Raw genomic sequence first — 12,126 nt, forward strand, 5'->3', positions numbered from 1 at the left:
TAAAAATAGCCCAGTAGCAACAGCAAATCACTTGTAACAGTGTTTGAACAACAAGGGAAGGCTTTTTAAGCATTAAAATAATGTTTCATTCTCACCAAAATAAAAAAAGCTACCACCACTGATCACCGAAACCTCTCCACCGAGGCCCTATTCACGCTGGGAGCCTGAGGTTCACCTGCTACCGTCGTCGGGTCAGTTCGGCTCCGAAAAAATTTTGGATAACTGAGGATTTCGGAGAATCCGAGTTTGGATGATCAGAGTTGTACTGTACTGGTTTTATTCTAATGTCCACATCCTCAAAGTTCTCAATAGCTTTGTAAAATGAATGTTCTAGTGATTTGTCATGGATAAATGAATTGAAGCCTTGGAAAATGTATTAGGCAAGCAGTGTGATTTTTTTTGGTTGCAGCCACATTGACTTCAAAATAACTTGAAGTTGTTTCAGTGAAAACTATATAAAGTATTATTGATAGGGTCAAGTTTCCTTCCTCTAAACAGCTATTCTCAAATTCTTGGAAATTGTGAACATCCTATTCTAAATTATTAATATTTACAGCCCAGCAATAATGTGGGGCATGCATGCAGATAGTATTTAAAAACAAAGGTCAGTTGTGTTATCTTCATTAAATTGAAAGTAGCACCTCACTGGCATGATTTCAATTAATTTTCTGAAGACAGCAATCAAGCTGACCAGAGAGAAGTATCAGAAGAGTCTGATTCATCTCTATATTCAAGTAAAGATCAATAATATCTGTAAAAGAAATAATATTCTGATTGGGAAAGGAAAGGAGAGATATGGCTACTTCTACCTTTTTTGACAATGGGCCCTTAAAGCAAAAAAATCTGAACTAAAGGCAGAGATTCTCTACCCTCACGTCAGAAAACCTATCTTCATGACTGCTCCAAGGTGCAGGCTCCATTCCCTCTCTGAGGTAGTGTCAGCGGTGGAGTGGAATACTCTGCCACACATCATGAATGTACTGCCACTGTAAGCGGCTGGCTAGGGGCGGGCTGATGACGTCGCGGTGATGGTGTTGGTCAGTGACCCATCTCACTTTTCTCTCTCCCACTCACACCCCTCTTGCTCCATGACCCCCTCAGGGCAGGGGTGGGGGGGGGTCAGGGCAGCAGGAGGTGGCTGGGACGGGCTGTGACAGCCCCACCAGCCGCTCTGGCCTCCGGGATCTCGCCGAGCTGCTTCGGCCTTCAGGGCAACTTGTGGGCGCCAGAGGCTTAATACAGAGCAGACCAATGGCAGTCTTCCCCACCCATAATCGCTCACTAGCTGGAACCATTCTGGGAAACACAGTGCGGTTGCAGCTGTGTGGGGTAATTATGGGTAATGAATTGGCCATTGCTCAACGTGTATGTGTGGTGTCATGGCATCAGTAGCCACGCCTACTGAATAATGCATCCAACGCCCCAGCCGCCCCCAGGCTGAAAGGGGACATCAGATGAAAAGGCCTAATGAATCTGTTTAGGAAAGAACAATAATTGTGAAAAATGACACCAGGTTAGATAAAGTCAAAAACGTGAACACTCGAAATTCGGCCACTCCTTTCTTTACTCCCCTTTACACTCTGGTTCTACCATTGCAAGTGGGTTCTCTTTTATTTCCAGATAGTGAAACTTTCACCTATGAAATGATTAAGCATAATATGCTTTTACTTATCATACTATTTCACCAGATTTTATACTTCTCTGGCATAGAAACAGTAAATAAAATTAATTGGTGGGTAACGCAAAAAAAAAAATTTTATGTATTCCTGTATGACCAGACCAATCTCTATAAATGATTATTTTAAGATCTGATTTACATAAGTGCATTTTGGAATCTGTAGAGTATGTTTGCAAAATCGGAGTTCAATATTTCATCTAAATTGTCCTTTCATGTCACTGTGAACCTTAGGCTGCTTAGACTTGCAGGGTACCCAGTACTGAAAAGCACTGTCCTTGTCTAAAGTTCTTAATTGACAAGCTCTAACAGGAGATGCAAGGATAGCAAGCAGGTTCCCACATCCCCAATTTTTTTTATTCTCTACCATCAGCCTCCTGCCACTCTGGCAATTCCCCAGGCAATTCTGCAAATTATTCAATCCAATTCAGAAACAAACATTTTGGACTATAATTTCCTGCTCTCTTGTGCCTGAACTGATTATATTTAAGATGCTTTTTACACTTACAGGAACAGTTCTAAGGTTAGATGTTGGAAGATTGTTCCCAATAACATAATCGGATGCCATTTGACCCATTGTGTGTGTGCTGGCTCTCCCATCGATTCCATTGTCCCACCTTTACTTGTGCATTTTATTCGCTCACACATGCCACTCGGCTCCCTCTGTTTTTCCCAACCACTCACCAACCTAGGAATAGTTTCTGGCTGTCAATGAACCTAAGCACATATTTGAGATGGATGGGGGTGGGGGTGGGGGTGGGGGGGGAGAACCAGAGTAGCCAGGGAAACCTCCGTGCACAAAAGTGCTTGAGAAATTCAGCAGCTTGTGGAGGGAAAAAGTCAGTTGACATTTCGGGCCCAAGTCCTTCTTTGGATAGACAATAACAGGGAGAATATACAAACTCTTTACTTTATAGGCAGGAATGGTTTGTGGTCATTGATGATTTTTGACATTACAGTGTTAACCATTGCAGCTCTGGAGAAAAGGTAACTGTACAGTAGCATAAGCTGTTCCATGTGTGATTATTGTTGATACAAAATTGGAGATTTTTTACAAGTTAAACAGTTATTTATTTTATAATTAAGTCCACTAGAAATTTATTGGTTGTAGATAATCTTGGCTGCATTCAGAATATGAAACGTACTTGTGTTTGAATTAATGTTTTATTGCATGAATTCGGCTGTTGTAATATTTGTAAATTTTCTGGACAAAGTTCTTTGATATTAGAAAGAGGAAGAGCTGAATCTTCTTAAAAGCATAGAGAAGTCCTCCGGACTGCACACAATATACTCCAGGAAGCTAGGGAAGAGATTGATGGGGCTTTGACAATGATATTATCATCCTCCTTGGCCACAGGAGAGATGCCAGATGATTAAAGAATAGCAAATGTAGTCTTGTTTAAGAAATGTAATAGGGAGAATCCTGGGAATTATAAATAACTGAATCTTGCATCAGTGGTAGACAAATGATTTCAGAGGATTCTTGGGGACAGGATTTATAAGCATCTTCTCGGGGATAGTCAGCATGACTTTGTGAAGGGAAGGCCATGCCTCACAAGTGTAATTGAGCTTTTAGAGAAGGTGACCAAAGAAATTGAAGATAGGGCAGTAGATGTGTTATATGGATTTTAATAAGGTGTTTAACAAGGACTCCCATGGTAGACTTGTTCAGGAAGTCTTGGAATCCATTAAACCTTGGCTGCTTGGATTAGGAATTGGCTTGACTACAGAAAGCAGAGGGTGGTAATAGATGGAACACATTCTGTTGGAAGGTCATTGACTAGTGACGTTCCGCAAGGATTCGTTCTGAGACCCCTGCTCTTTGTTATTTTTATAAATGACTTGGACAAAGAAGTGGAGGGGTGGGTCAGTAAGATTACAGATGATACTAAGGTTGGAAGTGTTGTGGAGAGTGTAGAGGTTTGTTGTAGGTTATAACAATACAGATTTGGGCAGAGACGTGGCAGATGGAGTTTAGACTGGATAAGTGGGAATTGATGCACTTTGGTAGGTTGAAGGCAGATTACATGGTGAGTAGCAGGATTCTTAACAATGTGGAGGAACATTGAGATCTTGGGGTCCAAGTCCATGGATCCTGTAAGATTGCTGCACAAGGTGATAGACTGGTTAAGATGGTGTGTGGTTGTGCTGGCCTTAATTAGATGAGAGATTAAGTAATGTTGTGGCTGCATAAAACTCTGGTTAGACCACACTTGGAGTATTGTGTTCTGTTCTGGTCACTTCATTACCTAAAGTACATAGAAGCTTTAGATGGTCCAGAAGAGATTTAACCAGGATGTTGCCTGGATCGAAGAACATGTTTATGAAGCGAAATGTTGACCAAGTTGGGGCTTTTTTCTTTGGAGCGATGAAGGATGAGAGGTGACGAAGTATTTAATACTATGAAAGGCATAGATAAGGTGGACAGCCAGCATCTTTTTTATGGGACAACAGTCACAAATATCAGATGACATCTGTTTTAGGTGAGTGTAGGAAAGTTTGCGAGAGACATCAGAGGTAAATTTTTTTTACACTCAATTGCCAGGGATGGTGGCTGGTAGAATAGGGACATTTAAAAGACTGTTAGATGGGCACAAGGAATTAAGAGAAATAGAGGGCAAAGGGTGTGAGATAGGAGGGAATAGATTGTCATGAGGCATATTATATAGGTCAGCACAACGTCGTGGGTTGTAAGGCTTGTTCTGTGCTATGTTCTATTAGATCAAATAATTGCAATAATGATCTAAAATGACATTTTAAAATTAATTTTTTTAAAGGATTGCCTTTTCACTTGGGAACACTGCTATTATGGTGTCTGCTAATGTGGTTCAAGCTCTTAACTTTGTTTTAATCCTGTTTCCTATAGGAAAGAATTTATTGAGGGATGCAAAGCATTAAATGCAGACAGTATTGAAGGGATCCGTGCAAGATTCCCAAGCCTTATGAATGAAGCCAAAGTTGAGGACAAGTTCAAAGATTTGTATCGGTTTACATTTCAATTTGGACTAGACTCTGAGGAAGGCCAGCGATCACTACGGAGGGAAATAGCTGTTGCCCTCTGGAAACTGGTGTTCACGCAGAATGTACCTTTCATATTGGACCAGTGGCTGAGCTTCTTAACTGAGAATCCACCTGGAATAAAGGGAATCTCTCGAGATACATGGAACATGTTCTTAAATTTTATTCAGGTGATAGGTCCTGATCTAACAAACTACAGCGAGGACGAGGCTTGGCCAAGCCTGTTTGACACTTTTGTAGAATGGGAAATGGAAAGGAGAAGAAAGGAGGGTCTGGCTGAAGAAACATTGCATTTACTTACAGAGGCTGCAAATGTGGAAATGTTAGGACAAATTCCTACAGACTACCATGTTACAGATAATGAGTAGTGAGCGAAAACTGAACCCGATCGGTGTAGTTTACTGCTCATCACCCTCAATTGCCTTGTTGCTAAAAGGGCTCCAAGATGCTGTAATAATTTATAGGCACTTTTTAAGCAATTGGGTAACACCTTTTTTAAAAAATGCTTGTTCACAAGAGCATGCAGTAATTCACTAGTGGCCCTCTAATAAAAGCAGCATCAGTTCCAGCCTTTGAATGCTACTAATATGAAGTCGTCTGACATTGATTTTGCAGAGTTTTCTTTGCTTATAAAATTGTGATGTTATGGAATTCCTTGGTTTTAAATATTGAACAGTGCCAGAGCTCACTTCTGCAAATTGAATGAATAAGAGACTTCTGCTACTTCTAGCAGTGGAAATAATATAAATACGAGTCAGTATTAACCATTTACCAGATTGCTGATCGAGAATTGTTGCTATATTCAAAGTGCTAGACACTTGCCAGTTGAAGTGGCATTGTAATCTTTCAGTATTTCTTCCTGGTAATATGTTAGCACTGTATTCTTGTACGTGGTGCAGGGTTCCAGGGTTTGCAGTATGTGCACACACATTTCATGGGTGGACTCCACTATTTCTGTGTGTACACCTAATAAACATAGGAATTATTTTAAATTCCCCCCCGATAAAGTCACAGTGATCTAAATGTTAATATAAAAGAATTGGTGTATTTCAGCTTATTAGCTTTAGAATCAGTTGTTACAACTTAGAGAGTGCTATTGGGGTATCTGAGGTGTGATGAAATTCACTAGTTCACTTTGGGGGCACAAAATGTGCATTCAATGACATTTGCACCTGCAGGTACCCATAATGACCCCATTGATGATTTTTCCTCAATTACTAGTGAGTTCAAAGACCAGCTTTTTGAATAAAATCAAATCTATGGCTGCCTTAGCATCTCACCAGAGGGACCGCGTCGTTACCTCTGTGTCAAGGTAGTTTGCTCTCAAAGCTCATTGCACTATTTTCAGAGTCTTGGCACAGGTTTAACACCGAATATTCAAGAAGCAATAGGCAGCAGGACTTAAAGGAATGGGCTCAGTCCTGCAAATACTGTTGCCTTAAATAAAAACAGCTGAAATGGGATTTATTTTTTTTGAATTTATTACTGAACTACAGGTTTCTATTTAATCTAATGAGGTTTTTTAACCCATTCTGAGTCCATTCAATGTTTTGTGAACTGTCCACTTTACTGTATTTTGTTACAAAGACATTTAGAGTTACATTGCAAGTGTACTTGTGTCCTGACATGTCTTACTGCATTCTACCACCTTTTGCTCTGTGTGCTACATCTGTGAGTATATCTTAATGATTTTTACAAAAACATTAGATGACTGGTTTCCAGTTTAAAATTTCCTCTCTTTCAAAGTTACTGCAGGACTTTGGATCTTGTCTGTACTATCCTTTTTGGATTACAAGTTTTTCCTAACTTGAATTTTACACAGAACCAACAAACCTAAATTCTATGTGGCAGGAATACAAATTAAATTCTTCAAATTCTGATATATAATATGTGCATTTAGCTTGTGCTACATGTATATTTTATAGAATAAGTTTTGGTGCTTTCACTCTGGGCTGCAATTCTGTGGGGTTGTTGTGAGTCTTGTTGGTTTGTTCAGTTGTGTTACCATACTTAAGATGCTTCTTTCTTTGTTTCTCCATTTCTGAAATTTCCATCACTTTTACATCACTTGTAGGTAACTTAAATGAACAACATTTTGCTAATGGTGTGTTTCTATCAATACACTTGTGTTACCATCAACTGTACATTTTATGTATTCAGATATTGTATAAATAATGGATTTATTTAAAGTTGAAATGCTTTGTATGTTTTACGTACTGATTATTTTCCAATTAAAAGAGCCGATTGCATTCTTAGCAACTTCAATCATCGATAACTTTCCTTTATTCCTCTTTAAACAAAAAAAAAATCAGTTTTACAATTGTTCCATTATGACACTGGAAATAGAGACCCATGAAATCTATACCTTCCAGTAGACTTGAGTGAGTTTCTTCAGCAAAATCATGTTCACATCCCCATAATTCTTTGGTTACTTTTGCATCAAAAAGTTAGATATCTTCAGTGCTCCAAGTACAGAGATTTCCAAAGATTCAATGTCCTCCAAATTAAGTATTCTATTGGCCTATTAAATTATGATTTTAAGAATTTGTATGTTTCTTTATGATTAATGAAATTTATAAATTTCAGTGAATGGAGGCTCATACTGTTCAAATTGAAGTCATGAGAGATCTCTCATCTCCAGAATCTTTGGTGCTCCACCTATAAAGCAAGTAAATGGGCAGTATAGTTAGCCCAATGCTATCACAACGTCACTGACTCAGGTTCACAATCGGGCATTGTCAAGAAGGAGTTTGTATGCTCTCCCTGTGTCTGCCTGGGTTTCCTCTGGGTGCTCTGGTTTCTTCCCATCCTTTAAAAACGTGCGGTTGTAGGTTAGGGCCTGTTACTGTGCTATATGTCAACTTAAAATTTAAAAGGAAACCTAAACTCTGTACCATATTTCAAACGAGTTCCTCCAGCATTCCTGTATTTTAAAACCAATGATCAAACCTTGCTTTTAAAATGAACAAACCCGTGGGTCTCTGTCTTGTGTAGTATGTTGTACTTGCTAATTTGTTGAATGTTTTTCTGTAAATCTAAACATTCTTCACCCTTCTGATTCTCTTGCCATTACATCCGAGGTGGAAAAAAAAAACTTGGTTTTGTATTTTTTAAAATTTTCTAAAACATTCAATTGTCTTGTTGCCACTTCCTTAGGAGTAGATTATTTTAATTTCCCCTATGACTGGTATCAAGCAAATTGGCCTGCACTTCCTTGTTTTCTGATTCTTTAGAAAATAGGAGCGTTATTTTGGCATCTTCCAATTCCTGTGCGCTATTCAAGAAAATAAGGACTTTTGACCAAATAACTTTATATCCACTACCTCTGCTGCATGTCTTTTGAGCTTTTTATTTATCTGGCATTCTTAATGCTAAGTTTAGCAGGCATAAATTAATTTTACTGATTTTTTTTTAAAGTGTGAAGAAATGTGAAATATGGCTTAAGATCTTTTGCCCCATTATAACCTCTTGTATATTTAAATGTGGCAGTATAACTTCTATTAATCAGTTCCTTTTTACTAACTTGTAATAGTTCATTCTTGTGAATTTTCTCTGATCACTTTGATTTTTAAAACACTCCAATTCTCAACATTACTAACTAAATTAGCAACATTGTCAATTAGTTTTAAACTTGTAATCTACCTCTACCGAGTTCCTGTAATTTGCTTGGTTAAAAATCAAGACTGCTTTCAAAATGAATATGTCTGAAATGAATTTGGTTATAAAATAATCACCTTGAGATCGCATCTCAGAGAAAAATATGCTATTTAACTCTGCCTCAAAACACCCAGATGTAAGATGGTTTGATCCCTTGATAATTGTTCAGAGATTATTTTTTTTCTCCAGTGTATTCTTTGAACTGGACCTCCCAAGTTAATTAAAATCCCTTGGGACTACTATTGTCCTTTTTTGCTTCTTTAATCTCTTGATTTTTTTCCAACACTGATTTATTGTTATGAGGCATTTTAAACCTCTATCTCCAGCTGTGTTTCTTGGTGCACTTGTGTTATTTATTCCCTGTTGCCTTTTTGCCAATTTTTAAACATGACTGCTCTTTTTCAATTTGGATACTGCATATTTCTGTAATTAAAACAAATAGCCAACCTTGGTCACCAGGCAACTATATCCCATTAAGGGCCATTAGTTAATAATCAATTTGTATGACTAGGCCACATTTGGGCTATTGTGTATAGTTTTGGTAATTGCTTTGCAGGAAGGATAGTGGATAGGGCACATAAGATGTTTACCAGGATGTTCCCTGGATTTCTGAGCACTTGGTTCTAAGAGGATGGATTCCTCTCTCTGAAATGTAGGTGGATAATTTTTTTCAATGAGTGGAAAATATCAAATGCCAGTTGGCATAGGTTTCAGATGAACGGGGAAATATTTGAAAGATTTATGAAGCAAGGTTTTTTTTTTTACACAGCAGTAGGCATCTGGAACCCACTGCCTTGCGAAGTGGTGAAAGCAGATAATGTTAGTAGCATTGAAGAGGTGGACACATGAATAGGTAGGGAATGGATGGCTGTGTACCTCTTTCAGGCAGGTGTGTACTGTACTATTGTATTGCAATGGCATTATTTCATCTGATTTAACAGTATAATGTTGAAATATTCAATGCCTTTGTTAATTATTAGTTGTGGGGGAAAAATATCTGGGTAGAGATGCCAGAATGGTTAAAGAAAGACTTGAAATAATGTTGATTGGAACATTCAAGAGGCAGTTACATCGCTTTCAATGCGAAGATACCTGCAAATACCATACAGTGCGAAGCTTACATATTCAACGATAGTCCAAGTAGGCTGTGGTGTGAAATGCGTTTCTCCCCTATTGCACCAAGGAGAGGTTGATGCAACTGCACAAAGTCTTCGTCATCATTGTCTTTTGTTTTCACTGCCTTCAGTGAAATGAGAGGTAAGGATATTATGTTTGTTTGACGCACTACTTTGATGTTTGACTTCATTTTGTGTTTTTCTTTTAACTGGTGGACACTGAACCTTTTTGCTTAAATACACCAGGATAAAGTATATTTTTGAAGTTTGTTGGCATTGATTTACTCGGTTACAGGATACTCATCGCCTGCAGTAAGAAGCTATTTCCCACCCTTACAGTCCTGATTTTAATGGTTCTTGAGGAAAAGCTGGTGGTGGTCAGGTTGAGAAGTGATCTGATCTGGTGCAAGTCACTGACTGGTTCACAGAAGGGAAATGGAAACTGTTCCCATCCCCAGATGTTTTGAGAATTAGGCACAGATTTAATATTTTCACGAGAAAATACAAAGTGGTTATAAAGAAAAACTGTCTGGAAGTATAAATGAATTTTGAAATGTGTCAAAAGAAGAGTTTCAGAAGTAATAGAAAGGAGAACAAGGAACAATGTATTTCAAAATCATTAAAGCATAGGGGAAAGTTTGGTAATTGTTCATTTTTGGTGCACTAAACCAACCAAATTGGGGAACTTGCAAAATTGTGACATTAATTAAATGTGGTCTTTTTTAAAAAAAGATTGGCATAATTCACTTCGGTTGCACAATTAAAAATGCAATTTGACGGTTTCCAAAAATGACTCCTTGCAGAGCTCCCAACTGCTGCTTCATGACGCCTACAAAAAATGGCTAGGAAACGTATCAAATCTTGAAGCTTCTGAGTCTTGGAGCTTGTTTATAATAGTTCTAGTAACTGTCGAAAAGGTTGTGCATGAGAACATCAGGAGGGGGGGGGGCCACCCTGTGACCACCTGCATCGCTCATTATCCCACACCACCTTGAAGCTAGCATTCATAAAACTGTAAAGATTGCAGCATCCATGAGCTCTATGATTATATTTATTAATTATTGTGAAACCCAGCAGTGACATTTAAATCAGCCACTGTGCTTTAAAAATAAATCCGGCCAAGGCAGAGCGAAACATTTTTCCAGTCAGCCTTCTGATTTGCTTTTTATTAAGCTTAATATTTATAATAAAAGGCCATGAATCACAAATTATTATCTAATTTATGTCGGTATAGCAAAATTGTAAATGATGCCAACAATGACTACTGTTGTAGTGGATCATGACCAGATGTTAAGTGCAGATTGTCCATGATTAGGCCTTCTGCCAGAAATGTTTTACAATGGGTGAAATAATGCACATGAGTTTTCTGCATAATTTTCATTTTTCAAAAAAAAAAGGTGCCATGCAATACAATTACAAGGCAGTAATATTTACTCCTTGGTTTAAAAAGTCATAATCTTTTTGGTAATTTTATGTTTAGAACTGGATTAATGAAATGTGCTCAGTGAAGTACATTGAAAATTGGCCTTTAGGAAAAGCTGGTGGTGGTCAGGTTGAGAAGGGATCTGATCTGGTGCACAAAGGGGAATTGGAAACTGTTCCCATTCCCAGGTGTTCTGAGAATTAGGCACAGATTTAATATTTTCACGATAAAATACGAAGTGGTTCTAAAGAAACTTTTGTTATTCACAAAAGTTCCATTTTATTTAAAAAAAACATGGTTAACTTGGCGTGGAGAGTGACGCCTAGAAGCAGGCTATCGAGCATTCCAGGAGTTGGTTTGACTGCTTTAAACATAATTTATTAAATTATTCAAAATGTCACAAGTGGATAATGATTAAGAAGACTTGGATTTCCTTGGTTCTAAAGCATCTGGACAAAACCAATGATTTGTCTCAAGTGATTCTGGAAGCATAGGAATACAGAGATTTACAAAGTTGTTGCTAGGAGAGTCTGGCTGGTGTGCAACTGTTTCTTTTGGGACAAAGGGATGATTTAATTAAGGAGCTGAACAGTTTTTTTTCCCCCAGATAGGAATTGGGGTCAGGAACTTGTGGCTGGTCGAGACAGAAACCCTCATCATATTTTTTTAAAAGAGTACAAAATCACTGTATTTAATTAAATTGTATTTTTTGATGAGCGTGCCCATGATGGCTTGAATGATCTGTGTAGTTTCCAAGTGGAAGAAGAGTAAAAATAATGTGTATGTTGTTCAAAGGGGCAGCTGTGAGGGGAGCGGAGGTGGTCCCTTAAGGATCCCTACTGAATTCTTCCCGTATCGACAGTCTCCTTTCTGAATGAGTTTTGTGGACAAGTTAGTTTTTGGGATTTCAGTTGATCAATTGACTTGAGCTCAGAAAAGCAAAGCTGTATTTATTGAAAAGCTCATTGAATAGGAAAGAGGGATGACACAGTTAGTGCAACAATCTGGGTTCAAATCTGATTACGTAAGGAGTTTGTATGTTCTCCCTATGTCTATGTGAATTTCCCCCCCACCCTTCAAAATGTATGGACGTTGTAGGGCTTAAAAAAAAAGGCACAGGGGCACCCAACTTCTTGTGCTGAGTAACCAAAGCAATGAATGATTTGCACTGGAGAAATTGTACAGTTGGAAGCAGAAAAATGTTAGTATATGCTTATTCAGAGTTTTTAAAAAAAGTT

At 38.2% G+C, this 12,126-nt stretch overlaps 1 protein-coding gene across 3 annotated transcripts in view; it reads left to right on the forward strand.

Annotated features, from left to right (window-relative positions):
• The window catches only part of dcun1d3 (defective in cullin neddylation 1 domain containing 3), a 28,589-nt gene extending 23,314 nt beyond the window's left edge, over positions 1–5,275 (forward strand). For all 3 annotated transcript variants that reach the window (XM_069905515.1, XM_069905514.1, XM_069905513.1), the window contains one exon: positions 4,542–5,275. In XM_069905515.1, coding sequence (XP_069761616.1) covers positions 4,542–5,061 — 520 coding nt within the window. In that variant the 3' untranslated portion in view covers positions 5,062–5,275. The remainder of the gene's footprint in view (positions 1–4,541) is intronic.
• The last annotated feature ends 6,851 nt before the right edge of the window (positions 5,276–12,126 follow it).

This window comes from Narcine bancroftii, chromosome 12 (genome assembly GCF_036971445.1).
Source record: "Narcine bancroftii isolate sNarBan1 chromosome 12, sNarBan1.hap1, whole genome shotgun sequence".
Taxonomy (NCBI): domain Eukaryota; kingdom Metazoa; phylum Chordata; class Chondrichthyes; order Torpediniformes; family Narcinidae; genus Narcine; species Narcine bancroftii.